Here is a 27,366-nt window from a genome sequence, read left to right as displayed (position 1 = left end):
TTGACATATATATACTTTAATGAGCAAAACCCAATATTGCTTTTATGGGAATGGAGCTTCTTTCTAATTTCTTCCATCTTTTCCAAGAAAAAAAAAAAAACCATGATATGACATTGAAAATTTTATGTCTTCTGATTCTTATGTTGATTTTAGTAGAAATTGAGTACTAAAAAAATACTTTATAAATGGGTAAACATGGACATGATTGTTAAATTGACATTATGTTTCATTTATTGAAGCTTCACCTTTGTAAATTAGCCAAGTATATATTCATGAAAAGCATACAATATTATTCAATCATCTCACCCATGAAAATATGATAAAAGTCCAATTTGGATGACTTTCCAAGATTTTAAAACCATTTTCTAAAAGTGTTTTGAGAAAAAAGTTATAACCACTTTAAAAAATTATTCCAAACTTATCCTAAATATAATCTTTTTTTTATAAAATGGCCGTAGAAATATGTTTCCTTCTTCTAGATATAATAATCTAGATAATAATCAAATAAAATAAGGTGATTGTCATGAGTTCTACTCATAAGAATCATTTCTGAATTTACTAAGTAATTTGATTTACTATATTATTGGATATAAACTATATTATTATTATTATTCACCTAATTTTGTCCATGAAAATGGAGATGTAAGGATATATTCGGATTGACTTTTTAAATATTTACAAAGGTGTTTTAAACACTTAAAGATTAATTAATCCAAACATATCCTACTTTATTGTGATCTTAAAAGATAATGAGCTCGCGTACGAGTTTAGAAAAATGAAAAAAAGAAAAAAAGAAAGAAGAAGTTTCCATCTCCGAGTTTAATTTAGTGCATTATAACTTGGTTTAGAGGTCAATTAACTTTCTTTAAACAATGGATGTGATCCTTGTGTAGGAAATTTTCATGTAGGTGCCCTTTTTTACCAATTGGGTTGCCAAAGTATATGTTGCATATTAAATAATTTTCATATCATCACTTTTTTAACCAATATTAAATGGAACAAATTATTAATGTTCTTGTCTTTCACACATTAATAACATATTTCCATTTTAAAGTTAAAAAATCAGTATTTTGACAGTATATTGATGAAAATTGAAAACTTAAAATGAACTAGGTTAATTATGGATATAATTATTTAGTTTTCTATTTTTTATTTTTAAAAATTAAGCTTATAAATACTATTTTCACCCATAAATTTCTATCTTTTTCTATTTACTTTCTATTCATATTTTAAAAAATCAAAACAAATTTTGAAAACTAAGAAAAAAGTTTTTGAAACTTGTTTTTATTTCTTTAAGATCGATGAAAACCACAATAGGGAAAATGAGAGGAAACGGGTATAAATTTTAAAAATAGAAAACTACAAATGAAACCCTTATATCATTTTAGTATTTATATTTTTATATCATTCTATTTTAGTTATCTACTTTCAAATTATTTGATAAAATGTGTTTCTTTTCAAAATCAATCGGCAATAAAAAAAAGTAACTCGTGTATCTTATAAACATTGTGAAATCTCTTAGGTCCCATTTGGTAACCCTTCGATTTTTTGTTTTTTGTTATTGAAAGTTTAACTTGTAGATACTACTGCTATCTCTAAATTTCTTCCTTCGTTATCTACCCTTTACCAATTATTTAAAAAATCAAGCCAAATTTTGAAAATAAAAAGTAGCTTTTGAAATTTTATTTTTGTTTTTGAAATTTGGCTAAGAATTCAACGTACTTAAAAAATATGCAAATCATTACAAAAAAATGAGGAAGAAATAGACTTAATATTCAAAAACCAAAAACGAAAAATAAAATGGTTACCAAAATGGTAATTTTTCTAGTTTTAGTTATGTAATTTCATATGCTCACATAAAATGTTTGTACTTTCAATAAATCTTAAAGTTATTCCTTTGAAATTAATTTTTATCAAAGAATATTGGATAAATAATAAGAAATTTTTTCATTCAAAAAGCCTCATGTTAAATATGTCTCCAAAATTGATAGAAGGAAGACTAATAAATACTAAATTTTATTTTAATAAGTTACGAATTAACTGATCATTGAGAGTATTTTAAAGATTTATTAAAATTAAGTATACTAAATATGAATATTGGAAAAAAATGATACAAAAAAAAAATTGAAAAGAGAGATTCAAATCTTGTTAGTTGTTATCATAAATTTAGGAATCAGTCTTTTTGTTTATCAATAAAGGTGAATGAGTACAACTGCTACTTGCACAAATAGTAAAATACCACAAAAATATTGCAAATCTAGCAAAATTTAAAATAAATCAGTTATCGAACTCAAAAATTTACTAAACTATCCTCACTTATCATTCAAACGTCAGTTATCATACTATCAATAGATTCTTATTAATAATAGAGTCACGATAGACTCTTATTGAATAAAAAAAATTATTTGTTAGAGTTGAAATGTGATATCTTAACATTGTCGATGATATACTAGAGGTAGACTAATATCGTTAATAGAATTTTTTTTTTTTTATCAATAAAATTGATACACTCATATCACCAATACTTCTAATAAAGATAAAATTGGAATTGATTAAAAAAAATTACTTTGACATTTTTCATATGTTTTTAAGTTTTTGTTATATTTGCAAATAATTTGTCTGGTTTTTCCATTTCCTACCATTCCTCTAACAAGTCAACGACAGGGCAAGTAAGAGAAAATCCTCCAGGTTGACCCAATTTGTAAGGCCCATGAACTAGATGTTCTTGGGCTTTAGATGAGCCAGCCTACGTGTTTAGGCCCATTTTCTAGACTATGAATAATGAATATTTTGGTTTTTATTTTATTTTATTCGTTAATTATGTATTTTCTCAACTACCCATATCCAACTACCAATTTAAATACATAACAATTCGGACTTCTGGCAAATTTGGCAAATTAAGTTTTAAAAGTTAGGCTCATTGCTCAAACTTATTACTTTTACAAAAATGATAAAAAAAACAAGTCCAGCCACAAAAGGTAAAAAAAGTACGGATACACTTGATACACTTGATATATCTAATACAATTGATACACTTGATACACCTGATACACACTTAATACATCTGATACACTTGATACCTCTTAATACACTATTAATGTATCCTTGATAAACTCACATTTATACATTTGATACACTTGATACATTACTAATATACATTTGATACACTGGATACACTACTTCTGTACACTTGATACACTTGATGCAAGATGTTGAGATCGACATTTGGATGGTACCGATGACCTGATCCTAATTCAGAGTGGCGTCGTTGAACAGAGGAATCAGAATGACGCTACCGATAAGAAACGACTCCACGATAGAACTCAAACTGCTCGATGTAGGCCTATTAGCCTAAACACACTCAATCTTACCACCAAAACCATTCGAATCGTGCAAATCCGACAATGATAGAACTCAAACTACTTGATGTAAGGTCCGAGTGACATTATCGTAAGCCCGAGTAGCCTCTTCGATAAAATCAAAGGTACCAAGCCGAACCCTAGTTTTCTTCCAAGGATCTCTGATCTCAGCGATGTATCTACCCCAAGAACGATTATGGATGCTTTAACTTCTATTTTTTTGTCAATTAATTAGTTATCTCTAATAACCTTATGATTGTCTTCTAGTTTTTATTCAATGTGGTTAGTAGTTTTTTATATTGATACACTTGACATATTATTGATATACGACTGAAAATGACTAGTTAAATTGTTTTTCTTTGGATCAAATATATCCTCATTTGTATATGAATATCATCAAACTTTCTCCTTTATTCTTTCCTTATTTATTTTAATGTCAAATTTGGCTCCTTTCTAAAATTTTTAAACTAAAATCACTCATCATCAACTTTAACATATTTCAATTAATTAATTATTTTTTATTTGTATTTTTTTTTTAATTTTATTTATGAACTCAATTTGAGATCCAATCTCTTATGTCCGATGTAGTAATATCATTAAACAAATCACTCTAATTAAATTTTTATTTTTAAAATAAATTTACAGAAAGAAAAAAAAAAAGTAAAACCAATCTCATCATGATGGATAGTGGATGACCAAACCTAACCTTACTCCTATAAGAAATTCAATTTCGAAGATGCTCTTTTTTTTCTTCCTCTCTTTCCTTATTTAGAATATACGTTTTTTTTTAAAATTATTATTATTATTATTATTATTATTATTATTTTAAGATTCAGAGTTAGAAGGCTTGAGATGGGAAGCAGTGGGAATGATTTTCAAATTTGAAAGCAAGAGAAAAAAATGAATAACGTTGAGTTTAAAGACAATTTTACCAATTTTGTGAAATCACAAACATTGAAGACACGCCTACAAAATGTTATTTTAGAATTGGGATTATTTAGATTTGAGGGAGTTTTGAAAGTTAATTAGGGAAAATGGAGGTTTCAAACTTATTTAGGGAAAATTGAGACTTTTTTTGTCCCCATTCGAATGCGTCTCTTCGACAATATTTTATTATTTTTTCCTGTACTGAATGCGTCTCTTGAAGAGATGCATTTGACAATATATTTTTTTTCCACACTTAATGCATCTCTTCTATTAAAAAAAAATGTATTTTTTTTAATAGACGCATCCCTAAAAAATTAATAAATAAATTATTTTTTTTTGCTATTATTTTTTTCATTATTTTAACAACTCGAAACCCAACTCTTTCGTTACTTGTTTTTTTACAATCAATAATATTTCATTTGTTTAACTCTAAATCATTTTTACTTAAAATCAACTATTTCACTAATCTCGTTTTTTTTTATTTTGATAGTAATATTACTAGTTTTTTAACACTATAAACAATAATGTTATTTTGAGATTAAGAAATTGCTATGATTGATTTGATATACTCAATATTAATTTTTAATGTCAAATTATTGTTTTTGTTTAAAGTTGTTAGAAACTTATGCAAAAATATAGATATTAACTTTTGACTATTGTAAATAATATTTAAGATTCTTTAGGATGTGTTGTAGACTGCAAGTGCATTTTCGTAATTGAATTTCATTAATAAATTTAATCATATGTACAATGTTCTTTATGAAGAAGATCCTCTATTATGCCTGGATCGATCATGTTGAGTGACATAGTGTCTACGATTGCCACACCCTCTTACACTTGATAGTTGACTTTCCTCTACAAAGTGTATATCCTCAATACATTGTTGATATGTCACATATTGGTCGTGGATGTTTGGATGGACATGTGAAGTTTGTCCTTCTTCCATGCATAGTATACTGAGGGTTGTTGGAAAAAATTCAAACGTCGAGAGAGAGAACATCATGGAAGTATGTGTAAAATGATCAAGTGGCGTTGTTGGATATTAATTCTGAACATTAGGTCGAATATGAACATCCTCATGTCTTGTTGGATTACCTTATTCTTCCATTGGAACATCAACATCGAAATATTGTACTCGATATATCGAGATGAGTCTACACAAGGCTCTTTGAGCAGATATTGGCAAATTTGGAAGCTCAGTCTGAAAAAAGAATTGAATAACAAGTTAATGACTTTAAAATTTATTTTGGTGTGTAATGAAAAAATAAAATCAAACAATCATAGTAAACAATAAACTCATACTAACAAGTAATAGGATGCTCCTACTTTAGTTATGTACCGCCTATTCACAGTGGAATACCATTCAATATATCCAAGCTTGGTACCTACATCGTTGTTAATAGGAGGTCCATTAACAACGAAACTCTGTCGATTTTATCAGATTGTAATTTGAGGAGCCAAATATACAATCCAGTCTCGCTCATGCTTGCCCCTTAGATCGTGTGAATGAAGTCAGATGTCTGTATTGCAAGGTTGAGGAATTTGTTGCAACATCCCAAATTGACGCATCACACGATCTGGGTGATGTCATTCCACAACAAAAAAGTATATGAATGGACATCTAGATGTCCATATCTCATTACCATTGAGACAATATGGCAGCAATAGTTGGATAAGATGATTATATAGCTCACGAATAATCTGGATGCATATATGTCAAAAAATGAATTAATCAGAAGATTGAAACATTATGAATATATGATATATGAATGAATAAAATATTACCTGGTTAGACATATATGTATCGAGTACGTGCCTATACTGTACTAGAACATGCGTAGGTGCTCTAATTACAGAATAGTTGTCATTCCATCTACAACAATCAGAAGTTGAATTTTAGCTATTAGTATTTCATAATGTAAACAACAATAATGAGATAAATATGCTTACCTTACTGCAAGTGGTTTGTTACCTAAGTTATTCTCGTATCTATGGAGTCGTCGAGGCACTAGAAGAGGAAATCGATCCCATGCCCAAATTTGTAGCAATAAAAGTAGGCCTGCAATGTCTTTTCCATCTATAATTGCATCCTTGCATAGTTGCCTATACAACCATGCAAGACATCCAGCGCCCTAACTGTAAGTCCCGGCAACATCCAAATCCACCAAGAGAGGAAGATACATCAGGTGCACTCTGTTGTTGGATTTGTCGGAAAATACCAATCCTTCAATCAATGTGAGAATATATGATCAAGCATATCGTTGCAGGTCCTCTTCATCTGCATGGTCTGGTAGATGGGCGAAGTTATTAAATTCATCAGCTAACCATATGTACAATGGCGTATGCAACCGGATAGACGTGACCATTTGCATCAACTGAGGTAACTGTTAACAACGTTCCTTCATATTTCCCATACAAATGGGTTCCATCAATTTGAAATAGCGGCCTGCAACGCTTGAAACCCTCAATAACAAGTCCAAACGACCAAAACACGCCACTAAACATTATAATCCTTTCATCACAATTCACCTTATTTAGTCTCCAATGGACGACTATACCGAGGTTTATGATTTGTAAGATATTCATCCATTTAGATAGCAAATTGTACGATTCGATCCAATATCCGAATATCTTCGCAATTGCCTTTCTTCTTCCATCCCACACTTTCCAGTAACTGATGGAATAACCATACTTTTTCAAGATAATATCTTGTAATGTTTTGATGTCAACTGATGGATTTTTTTTCACTATGCTGCTTACCTCAGATGCAATTAGATCCGAGTCCAATTGATTGTGATTCTGACTCAGTCTTGCATACACACAAGGATGCGGGCCATTATACTGGGTAATTTCAAATTTACTGTGTTTTTTAAGGCAAATAACGCAAAGTCTCCACGTGCACCCATTGCTATATTTTTTACACCATGTTGTTTTCTTCGACTCAATGACTTCAAAATTTTGATGTTGAATGATTGAAAAGTTTTTCGCTACATTTTTTTAATCCAATTTGGAATGAATATCATCCCCTAAGCAGTGAATCAGACCCCATATTACTGTCTTCTCCCGTTGTCGAATCGAGTTCAATGGTCATCTCATTCAGGTCTATCTTAGTAAATGTTTCGGGGACTTCATGTACGCCATAAAATTGACTAGGTAGTTGATCTTGATCGATATCATCATCGTCTATTTCAACTTCTTCGTCGTTTGTGGCAATAGTTGGATCACAATGCTCATCCTCCACATCATGACTTTCCAACTCAACAGTAGTTTCAACTTCTTCTCTCGTTGATGTTGGACTTGGGACACTGGGTTGGGATATATACAGTTCAACTCTATTTGAAGGGTATGAAGCGTTGCTCATCATGAACCGTATATCAGTCTCACTTCGTAATGAGATGGGATATAGAAAGTAGATCCTGCTACATAACTACCATATCTAAATATTACCTCTACCCCATCATCTCTATTTATGGATAATGCATCACATAATCAATCGATTAATGTGTTGAAGTCAACTTGACGGTGCATGTTTATACGAAGAGATGTTGCCTATCATATTCTATCTTGTTTGACCCATTAACAATGTTCCCATGTATATAACACAAAAATTCCACAACGTCCATCGTAGTTTGACAAATGCAATATGATATTTATCATAATATTTGTAAGTATACATTAGGCCAACTATATTAATGTGTTATTACTATTTTTTTTTAAAATATGTAAAAATAAATGATTATTTTTTTTAAAATAATATCTACTATCAAACAAAATGATAATAAAAATAGGTACAAAATCACGATAAATATTGTTACTAAAGACATGCATCATCATTTGACCATAAATCAATGATAAATATTCTTTTATATTGATATGAATCTTTGTTCTTTGATCATCATAAAATTTATAATATTAAGGTGAATAATCCAAAATAAATTGACTAGATAAACAATAAACATAACAACAACAACACAATATTACTGATAATAACATTAACATTCAAGCATTCAATATTCAATAATCAATACATCATTCTAAATAGTAGTAAATAACTATATACATACCCTTTGAATGACTTAGTTGTAGAGTTTTCTCGGAAATAATAACCACAAAAAATCAATACAAAATTATGGATATTTTACATTTTTGTTTCTCCAATTAATCCATTATAAAATACAACGTTTTAGAAATATGACTATTTTTTTTTCCATTAGAAACATATTCTTAATTTTACATTAAAAACTACTAATAAATTTTAAAATTTTGGCCAAATGAAAAAAGATTTAAATATAAATCTTATATTTAAAAAGATTTATTTATTTTTTCATTAAGAACATATTTAAATACCTATTTTTAGATTTCGTTAAAATTTTCTTTCAACGTGAATTAAAGATAATTTTTTATTTTTAAAATTTTGAGTTACATTATTTTTACTAAAAATATGAAAAAAAAACATTATTTTTACTGTGTAATATTTTTTTATTAATGATTTTTTTATATGTTTAAACATAAATAATTGAACGTTTAAGTTTAAATCCAATACCACTATTAACTTTAAATTCTTTCTTTAATTCGTTTTTTTTCTCTCCACAAAATAAAGTAATATCATTAGAAACATATTCATAATTTTACATTAAAAACTACTAATAAATTTTAAAATTTTGGCAAAATGAAAAAAGATTTAAATATTACTTTTACATTTAAAAAGATTTATTTTTTTTCCATTAAGAACATATTTAAATACCCATTTTTAATTTTCATTAAAATTTTCTTTCATCGTGAATTAAGGATAATTTTTTATTTTTAAAAATTTGTGTTAGATTATTTTTACTAAAAGTATGAAAAAAAACATTATTTTTACTATGTAATATATTTTTCTTATTAATGACTTTTTTATATGTTTAAACATAAATAATTGAATGTTTTAGTTTAAATCCAATACCACTATTAACCTTAAATTATTTCTTTAATTCGTTTTAGTCTTTTTTCTTTTTTCCACAAAATAAAGTAATATCACTATTTTTTTTTTCCATTAGTAACATATTCTTAATTTTACATTAAAAACTATTAATAAATTTTAAAATTTTGGCAAAATGAAAAAATATTTAAATATAAATTTTACATTTAAAAAGATTTATTTATTTTTTCCATTAAGAACATATTTAAATATCTATTTTTAGATTTCGTTAAAATTTTCTTTCAACATGAATTAAAAATAATTTTTTATTTTTAAAATTTTGAGTTACATTATTTTTACTAAAAGTATGAAAAAAAAACATTATTTTTACTATGTAATATTTTTTTTTATATGTTTAAATATAAATAATTTGAGCCTATGATATAATATTTTAAAAATCATAGTTGAACATTCTAAACTATATTTTTAAAATAGTTATCATAATTTGATATGCATAAGAAATAGGTTGGGTTTATTTTGAACAAAGTGTGAGTTGTTTTAGAATAAAGTGTGGGTTGTTTTAGAACAAAGTGTGAGTTGTTTAGAAATATGCATAAGAAATAGGTTAAAAAATTTATTCTTTTTGAACAAAGTGTGAGTTGTTTGATTCCATTTAAAATCACCTAAATCAAAATTTCCATCCTAAAAAAAACTACCAAAATAGCAATGAAATTGCAAGGTAATTGTTTTTAAAGAAATAGATAAAAGACATACTTACGGTTTATTATATTTAACTAAAGAAGACATACTCATTTTGATAGCTAAATACCAACCAAATACCAACCACAACAGCAGAATACCAACCAGTAAAGTGGACTACATTAAAGTTTATTATATTTATTAGAGTTATTTTTAATACTTAACCCTAACATATATAACAGAATGTTAATAACATGTAATTCTCTCTTATGATAATCCACTATAAAAAATATGTCAACTTATTAAAAGAAAAATATTACACCTTACGAAAAAAAACTTTACATTTTACCAAATATTGCAACTTACCAAAAAAAAACTTTGAATAATATCCACGGTAAACAAAATAAACATTAAAAAAACCAGTAAAAATTATCAAAAACTTAATTCAAAGTTAAATAACAAAAATATATCAACTTACCAAATAAAATACCACATTGAAACAAATTAATGATATGAAGGTAGAAAATTATCGGTATTTGAGAAAAAATGAAGAATGTGGAAGAAATGAAGAAAATTTTGTTTTGGGTGAAGATGAAATGAGGGCTTCGATGATGAAGGGAAAGATGAAATGAGAATTTCGGTGAAGGAGAAGATGAAATTGATGAAGGAGGAGATGAAATCCGTGGAAAAAAAAGATGAAATCGATGGAAGGAAGGAAAGAAAGTTGATTTTTTATGGTTGAACGGATGCATTATGACCATTTTACTTATTTATTTTTTTAATGCAGTGTAAAATTAAAAAAAAAATTTGCAGAGACATTCAAATGAGGACAAAAAAAAGTCTCCTTCCCCCTAAATAAATTTGAAACCCCATTTTCCCTAATTAACTTTCAAAACTCCCCAAATCTAAATAACCATTAGAATTGCCAGTCACTGTAATTTTCCTAATAATTAATATAAAATAAATTGATCTTTAAACTCTAAATCAAATTAGATTTTTGGTCAATAAGATTTATTAGATTGATGTCAGTCTAATAAGTACTCTATATATATAAAATTAGCAAATTGAAAGTTAGAAAAAAATACTAGCCAACCAACTCAAAGATTTTTTATTATTATTATTATCCGTTTGAAAGAAAATTTTAGAGATTAATAGAGAAAATTACAATAATAAACAAATTACAAGAGTATGATTTGGAATTAGAGATGTCCAATTTCCCTGGATCCTATGGGTCTCGCTCCAAACGGGATAGGAATTCTCCAATTACGCGGAGAATGGGGGAGGGAGTGGGAAAAAAATTTCCCGTGAGCTAAACGGGGACGGGAACGTTCTCCGTCTCCACCCCGTTCCCCATCCTAATTAGCTTTTACAGATTTATTTAGTATAGTTATCTAATGTTATGTTATTATTATTATTATATAAATATTACATTTAAATTTTAAATTTGATTATTTATTGAAAAAGATAATAAATATGTTTAAATTAAATGTTTAAATTTAGATTATATGTAAATAATTTGATTTATATTTATTTCTTTCTATTAAAAAAATTAAATAATTTTTTTTTATTAAAATTTGAGTAATTTCTCTTTAAATTCAAATTATCATAATAAAACTAATCATAATAAATAATTTATTGATAAAATTAATTTACATCAGTGATTTAGTAACGAGGAAAAATTTTCTGAAATCTGATCCAACGAATTTTCGACGGAAAATGGGAAATGGGAAGCGGAGACGGGATGGGAAATGACATTGGCCGTAGTTGGAATTCGAAACAAAAGAGAGAAGGAAACAAAGTTATGACTTCGTTGAATTGAATGAATTGCAGTTCGAAGCTTTCATCCATGGCAAAAAGACGACACCTGAGACCTTCTCTCTTCTTCCTCCTTCTCATCTTCCTTACAGTTTTTGGAGTGATCGTTCCAGTATTTGCTCTTCTTCCTTCACTGAATTCTCACTCCCACGGTCTCTTCCGCCATCACCATCATCATTCCAACTTCAAGAAGGTTCATCCACTCTCTTTTTGCATCTCATTAATGTCTTCCTTATTACTCAATTGCTGTCTCGATGATTCCTGATTTTTCTTTCATAGCAATTGTTCATCACTCGAGTGCTTGAATGTTTCGTTTTGAAGTTAACTGACTCTGTTTCTTTCCGCGATATAGTATTTAATGCTTCCTATTGGCTTTAATATTTGAGCTATGATTCATTTCATTCAGGTAAGTAGCACTAATTAATCTTTTTCGCATTTTTTAAGTTCTTGGATTTGGGTATACCTTTTTCGCGAATCCAAAATTAGCTCAATACTGAACTTGAATCTGGTTCATATAGCGTATATCATGTTCTTCTGTGATTACGAGGAAGTCAAGAATATTTCTGTTTTATAGGTTTACATTTCCAGTGTTTGGATTTAGACAATTTGGAGGCTTTTTGAGTCCTTGAAGTCTGTAGAAGCAAGTGTTCATAAACCTTTTGGAATCCTTTCTTCGAATTTGGATTGTGAGTCTGTAACTTGACACTTTCAGCAACCAATCGGAAATAAGCTGGGCGGTGAAACTTTGGTGTCTCCTCTTGAATTATATCTTGTAGAATAACTTCTCGAAATAACTAAATAACTACTTACTGATAGTGCGATAACGAAGCTTTCAACAAGAAACCAACAAGCATTGATATTGAATGTTAAAAGTTTTGTTCTCTGTTCTTTTCATTAGACGGAGTTTGATTCCACTAGCAGAATTAATTTTCTCGTCATTAGCTTTTTAACTCTATTAAATAAAACACAAATAATTTTTTAGTATATTTATTCTTTGTCTGCACTAATGAAGATCTGCCTTAAAAATTTGTGGCATAGCCTCATCTTTGCCCTTCATTTTATATACCGTCAGTGATCCACAATTCTCAAGCAGTCGGATAGTTTGTACTTTGCATCAGGTTCACACTAGAAAGTTTGAGATTGATGATGACATGTTCTGGAAAGATGGTAAACCATTCCAGATTATTGGTGGCGACCTGCATTATTTCCGAACTCTTCCCGAGGTATTTATTTTGCACTTATTTCCTTTCGTAGTTATAAAGTAATAATATATCATGTATGGAAATGCTCTCTGCAATGGGCTTTCTATGAAATTCCTTTGGATTATAACTTCATCTTTGAAGTGTCATTCTTGATCTTTCGGATCAGACTACACAGAAATGGATTTTTATACAATATTTTTGAGCAGGTCGATGAAGTTTCACAGCAGAAGTAAGGTTTTGATTTGTCAAATATGTTTTAGCGAAACTGTCGACTGGCTTCCATTCCACTAACTTGGCCATAATAACTTTCATAGTTACTGATATAGTCACCATGCTGAGAAAAGAAGTTGAGGCTCCCATTCAACCTTTTCTTGTCTTTTCATTTATGTCAGTGAAATTTGAAATTTTAAAATGTGGTTCCTCACACAAGACAGATGTCACACTAGATGTCCTGGCAAAGTTAGAGACAACAACAAAGTAACAGATAATGAATCAAGAATAAATGCACAAAAACTGGTATCCAGTTCGATGATAACCCACCTACATCTGAGAGGTAGTGTGTCCAAGAAAGATAATCCACTAATATATAAAAGTCAAACAATTATAACATTGTACTTATCTGTAAATGATGCATATGTAGAGCCTAACTTAGCTAATCACTTAGGCTCCCCCTAGATGTGAGACTCCATCACTCGAACTTACATTCCCCTAATTATGTGAATACTAGTGATGCAACACTCAGGCTCTCCCTAAGTGTGTGATACTCCCTCTCACTCGAACATATCTTTCCTCCTTCTTGTGAACTTCCTTCACATGAGAACTTAGGTTCCCCCTAAGATTGAAAATCCCTTCTTGATTAACTTTGTCTTAGACTCCCCCTAAGACCAATTAAAGATTCACAAGGTCGATACGTTTGCAGTATGGACAGCTTGAAGAAAACGCCGCCACAAGTTAAGAGTAATTCTTTCTTCTTTGAATACAGAACACCACATAAAGTAATATGTAAAAACTCCATGAGCAATCTCACAATAACACATGTGATAACCCTAGCAAAAAGACTTATTGGGCTCAAATAGCACAGTGGAAAGATGGAAAAAATCCTCATTCAAAATCGGCAAATCACCAAAAAGGAAAACATCCTAGAGAAAATATTCTGCAGAATAATTTAAATAAGAAAAGAAATATTCTGCAGAGTTAGCATCTTTAGTCACAACCTCTAAGACAGGTTCCCACAAAGACATAATCGGAGACAACCCATAAACTTTCCAAGGAGCAAATGTCAGGAGTCTCAAACAAATATAGATAGTCAATAACACAGATCTAACAAAATTTAATAGAAAGTAGCAATTGTTACCTATCCTCAAGCATAATATTGTTGACTGGAAGATCTAGAACTTCAAAATTTGTTTTTTTTTTCCCTTCTTACATATGACTTTTTATCGTGTGTAATGATGTTATGCTTGTAGTACTGGGAAGATAGACTGCTTAGAGCAAAGGCATTGGGATTAAACACAATCCAAACTTACATCCCCTGGAATCTGCATGAGCCAAAACCTGGAAATTTCACATTTAGTGGGATTGCAGACATAGTGTCGTTTATCCAACTCTGTCAGAAGCTAGATTTTCTAGTCATGCTCCGGGCAGGGCCTTATATATGTGCAGGTACACTACTTGTAATTAATTTTAATTCAAACAATTCAAAGTCTTATTTTGATTCAGAAGGAGTATGTTTTCTTTCTTGTGACACCAGCGTCTTTTGTACATATTTTGGGAGATTCATTCAACCTATTATCTCATTATCTGCAGTCAGTGCCCTTTGATCCTTGCCCATTCTGACTTCTTCTGCTGTAGATGTTCCTGTCTGCTTGCATATTGATTTTAAAAAGAAAGTGATATTGGTTAGGTATGCAGCTACTTATAGCAAGATTAAAAGATTTTTCAAATCCCTCAATACTCGTTGGGGTTAGAATTGGTACCATTCTCTAACTGATTCTTTATTGGAAAACTCACGAGATATATAAATCTAAGTACAACCAAAAGGTTTTTCAATCCATGACAGCATGTTTGAATTGAAAGGGTATGTCACCATTATATAATATCAAAGACAAAGTACGTCCAATAGTTTTTCAATCCATGAAACCTTGTTTGGATGAAAAGGGTATGCTACCATTATATCAAATCTTAGAGACACTTTTGAGATTTTTGAAACTCTTGGTCTAGCATACAATTCAAAGTCTGTTTGGTCTGTAGTCTCTTAATTAGTTAAGAGAATCTATTCATTAAAATGTTTGTTTTCATTACCTGATTATTAGTAATGATGGTACTGTTTTGATGTTGATAATAATTGTTTAGTTAAGAACTCAGAACCATTTTAAAAAAAAAAGATGAAGAAGAACAAAAGAAAGAAAAGAAAAAGAAAAAATAAAATAAAATCTTATTGTTATTTGTTGCAGAGTGGGATTTTGGGGGTTTTCCTGCTTGGTTGCTTACCAAAACGCCAGCTTCTAGACTAAGATCCTCAGATCCTGGTTACCTCCAGTGGGTATGTGTTCTTTATTATAATCTTCCAAGTAAGTTAAGAACGGTTTAATAGTTCAACACATGACTCTGGGATGAATATTAAATTCAGACAAGTCAGTCTTATGTGTGTAATGTGACCTTTTCTCGTGTTATTACTTGTTGCATTACTATTTTTATGAGAAATTTTAGTTCTTATGATTTGATTGGAAAAGATGTTCGAGTGCTGGAAAATTTTAGTAAGATAATTCTACCGACTGTATATTAGGTTAATGCCACTTTCTTGTTGAGTTAAAAGGTGTGCTGTGACCTTCTATTACCCTATTACTTTAACTTTGTCTGGTTAATTATTGAATTTCTCTTCCAGTTGTATAATTGTATTCACGCCTTGATTCTTTCCGTGATAACATATTACCCTTCTCTTGATTTCAATTTTTCTTTTTTAATATCTGTCTATGACCTCAATAGTAAAACAACTGAGAGCCGTCAATGAAAATGATTACCTCATATACATTGCATTAATCATATACCTTTTATTTTTCGTTCAGATGGAAAAGTTTGAGTAAGGAAATCTTTATTCATGGTTACCCACCCATGCTGACGCTCTTATCTTGTATATTGTAATACTTTTGCGAACAAATTATTTATTTGTGTGATTATATGAGCATATCTTTTTTATCCAAAAAAAAGTGTGAAATTGAAGCCCATCCTTTCAGCTGCCTGAGTTCTTAACTTGTGAAAGAAGTATCTTATGTTTTAGTTGCTTGGTTTATGTGTTTTGACCTATAATTTCCTCTTGATTTGTTGTCTACCCAACAGATTCAAGGTATACTTTTCTCTTAATACTTGGTATAACTGATTATAGGTTGAAAGATGGTGGGGGATTATTCTTCCGAAAGTAGCTCCCCTTCTTTACAATAATGGAGGCCCTATTATAATGGTTCAGGTATGTAAAATTATTATTTTTAGCATGGTTTCTAATAATTAGCGTATATAAATTGGATTTATTCTTTGTAAATTGTTTGCCAAGAACTTTTTAGGCTTCCTACAAGACGGGAAACATTCTGTATTTTTTTTAGGTGTCCTTTAGGGTAGTCTCCTGATCCTCTTTCACTTTTCATGCACTAAATTTTGTTTCTTGTCACTGAAAAGGAAAAAGAAACGGAAAGGAAGTTAAGGTTTTATTTAGTAATGCCTCTTGTGTGGTCTAGTAATGTAGGGTATGATTACTTCTACATACTTGCTAAGGCAGCATGACTGACTATTGTGGTCTGTACTTGAGAGAATGAGAATATGAAAAGATGACATGGAAAATGTTAAACTCATATTTCAGGAAAGGATATATTATATGTAGTTACTTGGGCAAGCATTAATGTATATGCCACCTTGGGGCAGATAATTACAAATTTTATAGACACAACTTAACTGTTTTATTGTTATTTTTTCGTTACTGTTTCAAATCCTGATTCCTAAATTGGAAAACCATCAGATTTGTTGGTTCATAGTCTTCTACCTTGTTCGGTTCAAATAATCATATTATTTTTCATTTTGAACATCCTCTGGTTGTAAACATTGCACTTAGAGCCCCAGAGGGACTGTTTTGACAGATTGAAAATGAATTTGGCTCATATGGAGATGATCAAGCTTACCTTCACCATTTGGTTACGTTGGCAAGAGGTTACCTTGGGGATGAAATAATATTGTAAGCTGTTCTACTTTTTCAAAGTTATGTTCATTGTTAAAAATAACGCTTTCAGCTAAATGATATAAAATAACAATGATACATTCTCTTTGTGGCTTTCCGATCTGAACAACTTTACTAATATTCATCTTTGTAATACTTCTGAACTAATAGTCTATGGAAAGACTTGTTTGGAATGACTTTTTAAGTGCTTAAAAATATATCTTTTGGCACTTAAAATATTCTTGTAAGTAATAGATAGTCATTTCATACAAAACCTTAATTGATTATTCAAACAGGCCTTGATATGCATATAATACATGGTTCAAATGGATGCTCATGAATGAGAACAAGATTCTGCTAGCGTACAGAGATATCACTATTTCTTATATCAACAGATGTCTGCTTATCTTCAATTTTGTTTTTAAGCAGCTTTACAGTTTTCCACAACTAACTGTTCTTGTGACACTGTCCTTTAATGAGCTTTAGGTATACTACAGATGGAGGTACTAGGGAAACTCTTGAGAAAGGAACCATTCGTGGCAATGCTGTGTTTTCGGGTAAGTTCATCATTAGACTATGCCTAGTTTTCTAACATGACCACTGATTATATCTTCTTATTCTCGATATTTTCGATCTTGTAGAGCTATTATTCACAAAAAGTAGGGCAGTGCTATCTTTCTGCTTCTGGCTATTTTGAATTGAAAATTTCCATGTGCATTCTCTGTGAATGAACATAATGTCAATTCCAGCTTTCACTGTCGGTTTTTGTGCAAGGATACTTTTACTAGTTTGTTAAATGTTAACGTTGATCGTTCTTCCTAGATCTGGTTCATGTCCTAAAATACCAAATGAGCGTGTATGAGGTGTATTGGTTGACATAAAATGGCTGCACCAATACCTTTTCCTTCTTTTTTTTCCTTTTTTCTTTTCCTGTTTCTTTTTCTGCTGTGCTTAATGGATGTAGTTGTCTCATATGTTAAAAACAAATTCTATGCTCCCTCACATGCCATGTATTCAAATTCTGATTCGAAGTTTTAAATTTTAATGGGTAAGTGATAGATATCAGAGAAAAATGCAACTATGGTTTGAGTTTTCATTTTTCTTGTTCCTTGAATAAGTTTTTGAAACCTACAAATTTGGATTTGAATATAGGTACCTCTTCCTAGTTCTTTGGTTTTATGAAAATACAATGTTCTACTGAATCATCCTCGGTCCAGTATTTGACCTCACCCAACCTTATTTCCACCATGTGTAGCTATTGACTTTTCAACTGGTGAAAGACCTTGGCCTATTTTTAATTTACAGAAGGAGTTCAACGCCCCTGGAAAATCTCCACCACTTACTGCGTGAGTGCTATATGCTCTTAAAATTTCCTCTTTTGACTAACAACAGAGTTTTAAGTTCATGAAAATTTGTCTGTTTAGAGAGTTCTACACAGGCTGGCTTACACATTGGGGAGAAAATATGGCCACAACTGATGCCAACACTACAGCAGCTGCGTTGAGTGAAATTTTGGCCGGGAAAGGGTCAGCTGTGCTTTATGTATGTCTGGAAAGTATAAAATATAGCTACTCATTTATTGTCATTTGAAACAACTACTTCATCCTTCTTTTTAGATGGCTCATGGTGGAACAAATTTTGGATTTTATAATGGAGCGAATACTGGTGATGACGTGTTGGATTACAAGCCTGATCTTACTTCGTATGATTATGTGAGAATGGCATTAATGTTGCTTTACTTTTTCCTTTTCACTTATTTTTCCTTCGACTCATCAGCATAATTGTGAAACATAAATATCAACTCACACTTTTCCAGGATGCACCAATTAAGGAATCTGGTGACATTGACAATGCTAAATTTGAAGGTTATCTTCCCCTATGTTTCCTCTTTTCCTTTATCTTTACAAATTTTTGGATGAATAAGAACTTCTTTCCCCCCTTGCCACAACCAACCAGACTTGGATAGAGAGTGGCTCCCAGTCACCCCGACCTATTTCAACCAAATGATAGGGTCCATATACTTTCTTTGAAATTACTCGCTTCTTGTAACTTGACATCATTCACATATAATTTTATTTCCTTTCTAGGAAGCTATTCATGTTTTTAGTTGGATGTAGTTGAGTGAGAAGTGGGCTAGTGTTGAAGCATGTTGCACTTGTTATCAACTATGGATGATGGAGCTTGTATCAGATATATACAAAGCTATGCATGTTTGTTGATGTTGTTCTTTTGCCCTCTCTGCATACATATATATATGTGTGTATATATGTAATATTGTTGGAAATAAGGGGCTTTGTTGATAGTTTATAGCCCCAAGGGTATTTTAATATTTTACTTTACCCTAGGTTTATTTCTTTTTTTATTTTAGGGCTTGCTAGAGCCTATAAATATGACTTCTATTGTAACTTTCATTGTGTGTTAAAAGTAATAAAAGAACTCGTTACCGTGGTTTTTTCTCCCTGTTCTAGGGTTTTCCACGTAATCCTAGTGTTCTCTATTTTCTATCTTCCAACATGGTATCAGAGTGTGGTGAGGCGAAAACCAACCCGTGCAAGATAATCTTAGTTCTGCACTAGCCTCGCTACTGCCGATTCTGACCACCGACGCTATTCCTGCCGCTGCCGATACCGTCGTTATTGCTGCCGCGGTTAATCAATACCTTCAGTCTTTGCATATCTGTCCAACTCTAGTGCCACCGCAATCCTTTGGTGGAAACCCTAGCACCGCCGCCCTTTTTCACAATGCCACCGGCGTTCCTCCCTTGTTACCGAGAGCTGCTGCTACCTATCCCTTCAACCTCAATGCCAGTTGCCGAAACCTACACCTTGAATCCGAGATTAGTGAGTCGTCCACCTACCACAAAGGTAAATCCCTTGCTGCGGCAACGTCGGGAATCCCTGACTCCTTTCCCTTTCAGTCGCAAGCAACCTATCTGTAGTCGTCGGGTCTTCCTCATCATGAGCCGCCTATTTATAAACATCAAGGTTCGATTGGTTTATCTTCGATAATGGTTCAACAACAGTTGGCTAATCTTCAGGCAAGTTTTCAGCAACAAATCGCTGCTCTTGGGGCAGCCCTAGGTGCTTCTACAAACTTAAATTCTAGTACAGTGAATTCTGACATTCCTTCCGGTCTACTGATGTATCTAGAGAATCCGGTAACCTCTTTCCCTACTTTAACTACTGTAAACTACTTGTCTGGATCTATGGGAAATTCTATAGGGTTAATTGCAGGAGAAAAGTTGAATGATCAAAATTATTTCTCCTGGTCTCAATCCATTAAAATGATTCTTGAGGGGCGTCACAAGTTTGGGTATCTAACTGGTGAGATACCAAGACCTAGGCTAGGGGACCCTCAGGAGCGCATTCGGAAAGGAGAAGACTCCCTGCTTCGATTACTGCTGATTAATAGTATGGAACCTTAGATAGGGAAACCGTTGTTGTATGCTGCGATTGCTTGAGATATCTGTGATGTAGTTCAGAAATTATATTTTAAGAGGCAGAATGCGTCTCGTCTTTACACTCTGCGTAAACAGGCTCACGAGTACAAACAGGGGATGATGGATGTCACTTCATACTTTAACAAATTGTCCTTAATCTGGCAGGAGATGGACCGGTGTCGTGAAATTATTTGGGATTGCCCTTGTGGAGGTGTTCAATATTCCAAGATTGAGGAAGTCGATCGTGTCTATGATTTTCTAGCTGGTTTGAACTCTAAGTTTGATGCAGTGCGAGGCCGTATACTGGGATAGAGGCCTATACCTTATCTTATGGAAGTGTGTTATGAGGTTCGTCTAGAGGAAGACAGAGCTAGTGCTATGAACATCGCGACTGTATCTGCTACTAATTTTGTTGCTTTCAGTATGAAATTATCTTGTTCTGATAGTGACAGGAAAAATGGGAAACCGACCCCGGTGTGTGAACATTGCAAGAAACCCTGACATACGAAAGATCAGTGCTGGAAGTTACATGGTAGACCACCGAATGGCAGAAGACGTCTTGCAAATGACATGTCCAATCCTACTGTTGAGACTCAGTTCAACACCAAAATTGCTATTCTTCGTAGTGATAATGGTCATGAGTTCCTTAATAATACTCTTCGTGATTTTCTATCTTCTAAAGGCATTGTCCACCAAAGCTCGTGTGCTTCTACACCTCAACAGAATGGGGTGGCTGAAAGGAAGAATCGTCACCTTCTTAAGGTTGTACGGTCTCTCATGCTGTCTACTTCACTTCCATCTTACTTATGGGGGGATGCAGTTCTGACTGTAGCCCATCTTATTAATCGAATGCCTTCTCGTGTCCTCCAACTCCAAACCCCTCTTGAATGGCCAAGGAGCCATACCCTACCACGCGACTTATTCCTGATGTTCCTCTTTGAGTTTTTGGATGCATTGCCTTTGTCCATAGTCATGGCCCTAACCAAACTAAGTTTATCCCTCGTACTCAGAAATGTGTCTTCGTTGGGTATCCCCTTTACCAGTAAGGTTATAAATGCTTCCACCATTCTTTCCGGAAATACTTCATCTCCATGGATGTAATGTTCCTTGAGGATAAATCTTTCTTTCCCGTTAGTCATCTTCAGGGGGAGAGTACTAGTGAAGTACTAACTGGTCCACATCTTCAGTCCCTACTGATCTTCCTGAACTCCTTCTTGAACCCATCCTGAATGCCCATGACACCGTTCTACCCACTAAACAAGTCCCTTGGATAACCTACTATAGGAAGAATCTCAGAAAGGAAATGGTGTCCCCTATTGCTTCGCCGACTCCGGTCCATGAATCTGAACCAACGCAAACTCAAGGTACTATTGGCCCTGATAATACTAACTTGTGTGTTGAGGATGATATTGTTGATTTGGTTGAGAATGACAGGAATGATATATTAGTTCCAGAGAATAACAGGGTTGCAAGCAGTGATGTGATTTTGATAGAAACACAAGAGGGTGAGATTCTACATCAGGTTGGAAAATGTAATCAAAATCCCATTACAGATGAGGAGTCAGACAAACCAGAGGATCATGATATCTCTCTTGACATGCCCATTGCATTGAGAAAGGGCACCAGATCTTGCACCAAGTATCCCATGTATAGTTGTATGCTTTACAGTAATCTGTCTTCTGGTTTCAGGGCGTTCACTGCCAACCTTGATATAGTAACAATACCGCAAAACATACATATGGCTATGGAAATTCTTGAGTGGAAGACTGTCGTCGTGGAAGAAATGAGAGCTCTTGAAAAGAATAATATGTGAGACCTTGTTGTTCTTCCTAAAGGGCATAAAACAGTTGGGTGCAAGTGGGTGTTCACTCTGAAGTATAAATCAGATAGAACTCTAGACAGGTACAAGGACAGACTTGTAGTAAAAGGGTTTACTCAAACTTATGGGATAGATTATTCTGAGACTTTCTCCCCTATAGCGAAGTTACATACAGTTCGGGTCCTTCTTTCTGTTGCAGTTAATAAAGATTGGCCTCTCCATCAGCTTGATGTGAAAAAGGCATTTTTGAATGGTGAATTAGAAGAAGAGGTGTCTATGAGCCCCCAGGTTTTGAAGTTTAGTTTGATCATCATGATTGTAAACTCAGGAAGTGTTTGTATGGTTTAAAACAGTCTCCGAGAGCATGGTTTGATAGGTTTACTACCTTTGTTAAGGCCCAAGGTTTCACTTAGGGACACTCTGACCACACATTGTTTACAAAAAGGCCAGTATTTGGGAGAATTGTTTTTCTAATTGTGTATGTTGATGATATTGTCCTGTCAGGAGATGATGCTGCTGAGATCACCAGGCTGAAAAAGAAAATGGCTGATGAGTTTGAGATCAAAGATCTAGGGAATCTAAAGTATTTCCTTGGAATGAAGGTAGCAAGATCAAGGGAAGGGATCTCTGTCTCACAACGGAAATACACTCTTGACCTATTAAAAGAAACAAGTATGACTGGATGTAGACTTGCTGACACTCCTATTGAATTCAATGCGAAACTAGGAGATTCTATTGACAAAGTTCTTATTGATAAAGAGAGGTATCGACTTCTAGTGGGAAAACTAATTTACTTATCTCACACTATACCAGATATTTCCTATGCTGTCAGTATTGTTAGTCAGTTTATGCAGGCACCTACGAAGAATATATGGAAGCTGTGAATCGGATTTTGAGATATTTGAAAAGCTCACCGGGTAAAGGTCTAATGTTCAGAAAAACTGACAGGAAATGCATTGAGGCTTATACCGACTCTGATTGGGCAGGATCAGTTATTGACAGAAAGTTTATATCTGTATATTGTACTTTTATGTAGGGTAACATAGTTACTTGGAGAAGTAAGAAGCAAAATTTTGTTGCTATGAAGCTGAATATAGAGCTATGAGTTTGGTAATCTATAAAGAAATCTGGTTGAAGAAAGTTCTGATTGATCTACACCAAAACAACGTTCTACCTACGAAGCTCTACTGTGAATAATAAAGCGGCTACAAGCATAGCCAATAATCCTGTACAACATGATAGAATGAAACATGTGAAGATTGACAGATACTTTATAAAAGAGAAACTGGACAATGACAGTATCTATATTTCGTATATTCCATCTAGTCAACAAGTTGCTAAAGGTTACTTAGGCAAAGTTTTAACTCACGTGTTAGCAAGATAGGTCTGATTGACATCTACGCCCCAACTTGAGGGGGAGTGTTGGAAGTAAGGGGCTTTGTTGATAGTTTATAGCTCCAAGGGTATTTTAGTATTTGACTTTACCCTAGGTTTATTTCTTTTTTTATTTTAGGGTTTGCTAGAGTCTATAAATATGACTTCTATTGTAACTTTCATTGTGTGTTAAAAATAATAAAAGAGACTCTCTATCGTAGTTTTTTTTCCCTGTTCCAGTATTTTCCATGTAAACCTAGTGTTCTCTATTTTCTATCTTTTAACAAATATATATAGTGATTTATTTTAAATTTTAAATTCATTTATCCTTGCATTTTGCTAACTTTGAGACGAGCGACAGGTAAGGAGTACAAATTCAACAATCATATCATTTCCACTTCATGATGCAATTTAGAGATTCTCGTCAATGACACCTTTTTACAAGATTTGTTTTCATACAATACTACTCTCTTGAACATCATCCAGCAAACTTGGGCCGTGTTCAAATTCTAACGTCCATTATTGTAATGCCTCTAGCAATTCGAAGGGTTATACAGCACTACAGTGGAGCGTTGCTTCCTTCCGTTCCTTCTAACAATGAAAAGATAGGTTATGGACCAATTCACTTGCAGAAGAGTGCATTTTTGTTTGATCTAATCCATATGATGAATCCTGTTGATGTGGCTGTATCTGAAGAACCACTGTCAATGGAAGCTATGGATCAGGTGCGTTTTAATATCCCACTCCTGTCATGAATGACCCGAGGTTGTTGATATACTTAATTCTTAGAAGCTAAATGTATTTTGTGCAGAGCTTTGGGTTTCTATTATATACGACCGAATATGTGGCCAAGAATAATGAAGATGGACACGTTTTATTTATACCAGAGGTGCAGAATTATTGAAGCATTTATGTTTTACTTTTATTTTTTTTTATAGAAACGATGTTTTTTGCTCAGACCTTGATATCCTTCTTAATTCAGTATATTGAAATTCATGAATTACCCGTAGCCTGTACTAGCATGACTTTGCTACAAGAATTTGCAGGTGCATGATCGAGCACAAGTGTTCCTCTCTTGCTCTTCTGAAAACAAGGGCGTGCGGCCAACTTCTGTCGGCATTATTGAAAGATGGTCAAACCGGAGACTTAATCTGCCAAATACGAGATGTGACTCAAATACTTTATACATCTTGGTACCGGTGTCTCGCCTCCCTCTGCCATTGTCTTGATGTTATTTGATATACAAGCACGGACAATTTGGGCTGAATTGTTGGCTTTTCTATTCTTGTTATGCCATTATTAAGAGTTATTGTAGATGAAAAATTGCTTGTGGCAAACATAAACAATTACCCTCAATTATTTTTTATCCTATTCTTGTTATTGTCATCATTAAGAACTTATGCAAATGACTATTTTAACCCAGCAGTAGCTAAAATGTTTAGCGCAGTGGTAATCTAATATGATATGAAGGAAAAAACTCGTATATTCAGATCTTTACATTATCATTTTGACTCTCGATTGAGAAAATGTTAAAAAAAATAGCTAGAAGTAAATAAATCAATCCCAGTGGAGTATATTAATTAGTATGTTCATTTTATTTTACCCCAGGTTGAAAACATGGGTCGCATAAACTATGGACGCTACTTGGCTGACAGGAAGGTATTCTCAATTCTCACCAATGCAAACTTTTACTCCGTTCCCCTAGATATCTGAAGAAACTAATGGTTTGATTTTACAACTGATGTTTCTTGCTTGCTTTTTGCAGGGTATCGTATCATCCGTTTATTTGGACAACAGTGTCCTACATGGATGGAAAATGATCCCGATTCCTTTCAACAACCTGAATGAGATTCCAAGAATCAGTTTCTTCTCTCAGATTGCACATTCTGGACTCAACAAAATCATAGCAAATAGAGGCTTAGAAGTCAAGTCTGGTATGGATTTACGAAACTGCATGAGAAGCACGAAGCACACTCTTTATCACATTATTTTATTCCTCTGCTAATATTCCAATGTTCATTTGATGTCCTGCGAGAGATGATGAATATGTACAAATTACGTTTGTTTGTTATTCTCCTTCAGATAACATCTCGAGCGAACCGGCACTATACACCGGTTACTTTTATGTCGACAAAGTGAACCTGAGAAAAGATACATTCTTATCATTTGGTGGCTGGACTAAAGGGATTGCATTTGTGAACGAATTTAATCTTGGAAGATTTTGGCCGGTAAACTAGAGTTTAGTTTCGTGTTATCTCAAATATTATGGATGTGTTAAATAGCACATATTTCTTTTTCATCCCAGCATTGATCAATGATGATTTTGCAGGTAGTAGGGCCACAATGCAACCTATATGTTCCTGCTCCAATTCTTCGGCTTGGGAAGAATGTACTGGTATGAGAGTTTTATGCGTTGTTGCTCATTGTCATTTCCTTCAAACTGCCATATCTCGGTTTGAACTTGAAGTACTGCCTGATACAGGTGATACTCGAGTTAGAATCTCCAAATCGTGATTTAGTCGTACATTCTGTTGATCAGCCAGACTTCACCTGTGGTTCTTCCAAGTCCAACTTATCTCAGCTTTTAAGCCACCAACAATCTCCGCGCCTTTAAATTTGATATGAAGGCATAACCTTAAAGCAGCCAACCAAAGTGAGTGACATGAGTGATGAATACCTTATGATTTGTTTGTAATTGGGATCAAATTCAAGAGTAAGTTGTTTTTCATATTCCAGAAAAGGTAAAAGCTTTTTAACGCTTATTGATGGATCTAGAAAAGACTATAAGCTATTCTAGAAAGACTAAAAGTTTTAGTCAAACTCGAAAATGGCTAGAATTTCTCCTTCAAGATTAGAGAGTTTGTGCCTACAGCGCACTCATTTTGGTAAGTGTCTTAAAGAACTCTAGTGTATATATCCACTTCTCAACTTATAATTTCCAACATGGGACAACTAGAAGGATTGCAATGGGCCATTTGTAAGTCATTCCCAAAATGAATGCCCCCTTACCCTTACAACATACCCTCACTTGTATTCAAAAGAAAGTTAGCATGTCGGTTTCATTATATTATTAAAATAAGTTTCTAAAAGAATATAAGTTAAATTATATGTATAAAACAATAACACAATTACTTTGCCATTTTGTTTTTTTAAATTTATTTAGTTGGAGAATACATGACTTAGAGCAGTTGGAGGACGAAAATTGAGACATGAAAGGGTGTGGAATGCAATTTTAGACTTGAACACTTCTATATTGTTCAAAGTCATTGTCATATCATTTCAAGTTTCAATTTTCATCCAATATTTTAATAGATTTTTGCTCCATAGTTGTTTGCAATGTCTATGAAAGGTCAATGGTAATATTGTATATTTGAAAGAATAGGAGTCACTTTTGAAATAAGGATAAAGTTCAAGGCTATATGTATTTATATATATTATCCAAGAATATATTATAAAAATAAAGGTTAAAAAGTAGTTTTAGTCTCTGAATTTTAGTTGGTAACGATTTAGTCCCTACATTTTCAAATTTTTAGTTCCTAAACTTAAATAAGTAACAATTTAATCTCTCTAATTTGTAATTTGTATTGATTTCATTCCTATCATGAAAAATAACGTTAAGATTTAATGAAATTTC

At 32.5% G+C, this 27,366-nt stretch overlaps 1 protein-coding gene across 1 annotated transcript; it reads left to right on the top strand.

Annotated features, from left to right (window-relative positions):
• Positions 1-11,541: 11,541 nt before the first annotated feature.
• On the top strand, positions 11,542-26,706 carry BGAL17 (beta-galactosidase 17). Its single transcript, XM_039019680.2, has 19 exons — positions 11,542-11,890; positions 12,816-12,920; positions 14,366-14,561; positions 15,353-15,441; positions 16,282-16,362; positions 17,024-17,118; positions 17,587-17,657; positions 18,356-18,446; positions 18,525-18,642; positions 18,717-18,812; positions 18,917-18,965; positions 24,270-24,457; positions 24,544-24,621; positions 24,779-24,925; positions 25,341-25,391; positions 25,498-25,666; positions 25,815-25,960; positions 26,062-26,127; positions 26,215-26,706. The coding sequence occupies exons 1-19, from the start codon at positions 11,702-11,704 to the stop codon at positions 26,344-26,346; spliced, it is 2,157 nt and encodes a 718-aa protein (XP_038875608.1). The 5' UTR covers positions 11,542-11,701; the 3' UTR covers positions 26,347-26,706.
• The last annotated feature ends 660 nt before the right edge of the window (positions 26,707-27,366 follow it).

The sequence above is a fragment of the Benincasa hispida genome, chromosome 1 (assembly GCF_027475165.1).
Source record: "Benincasa hispida cultivar pf3 chromosome 1, pf3_genome.v1.1, whole genome shotgun sequence".
Lineage (NCBI taxonomy): Eukaryota > Viridiplantae > Streptophyta > Magnoliopsida > Cucurbitales > Cucurbitaceae > Benincasa > Benincasa hispida.
This window is presented reverse-complemented; position numbering and strand designations above follow the sequence as displayed.

Coding starts and splice junctions, on each gene's coding strand:
- BGAL17 (XM_039019680.2), top strand. CDS start 11,702: ATGAATTGCAGTTCGAAGCTTTCATCCATGGCAAAAAGACGACACCTG. Junction 12,921..14,365: donor ATTTCCGAACTCTTCCCGAG/GTATTTATTTTG, acceptor TTATGCTTGTAG/TACTGGGAAGATAGACTGCT. Junction 24,926..25,340: donor CAAATACTTTATACATCTTG/GTACCGGTGTCT, acceptor ATTTTACCCCAG/GTTGAAAACATGGGTCGCAT.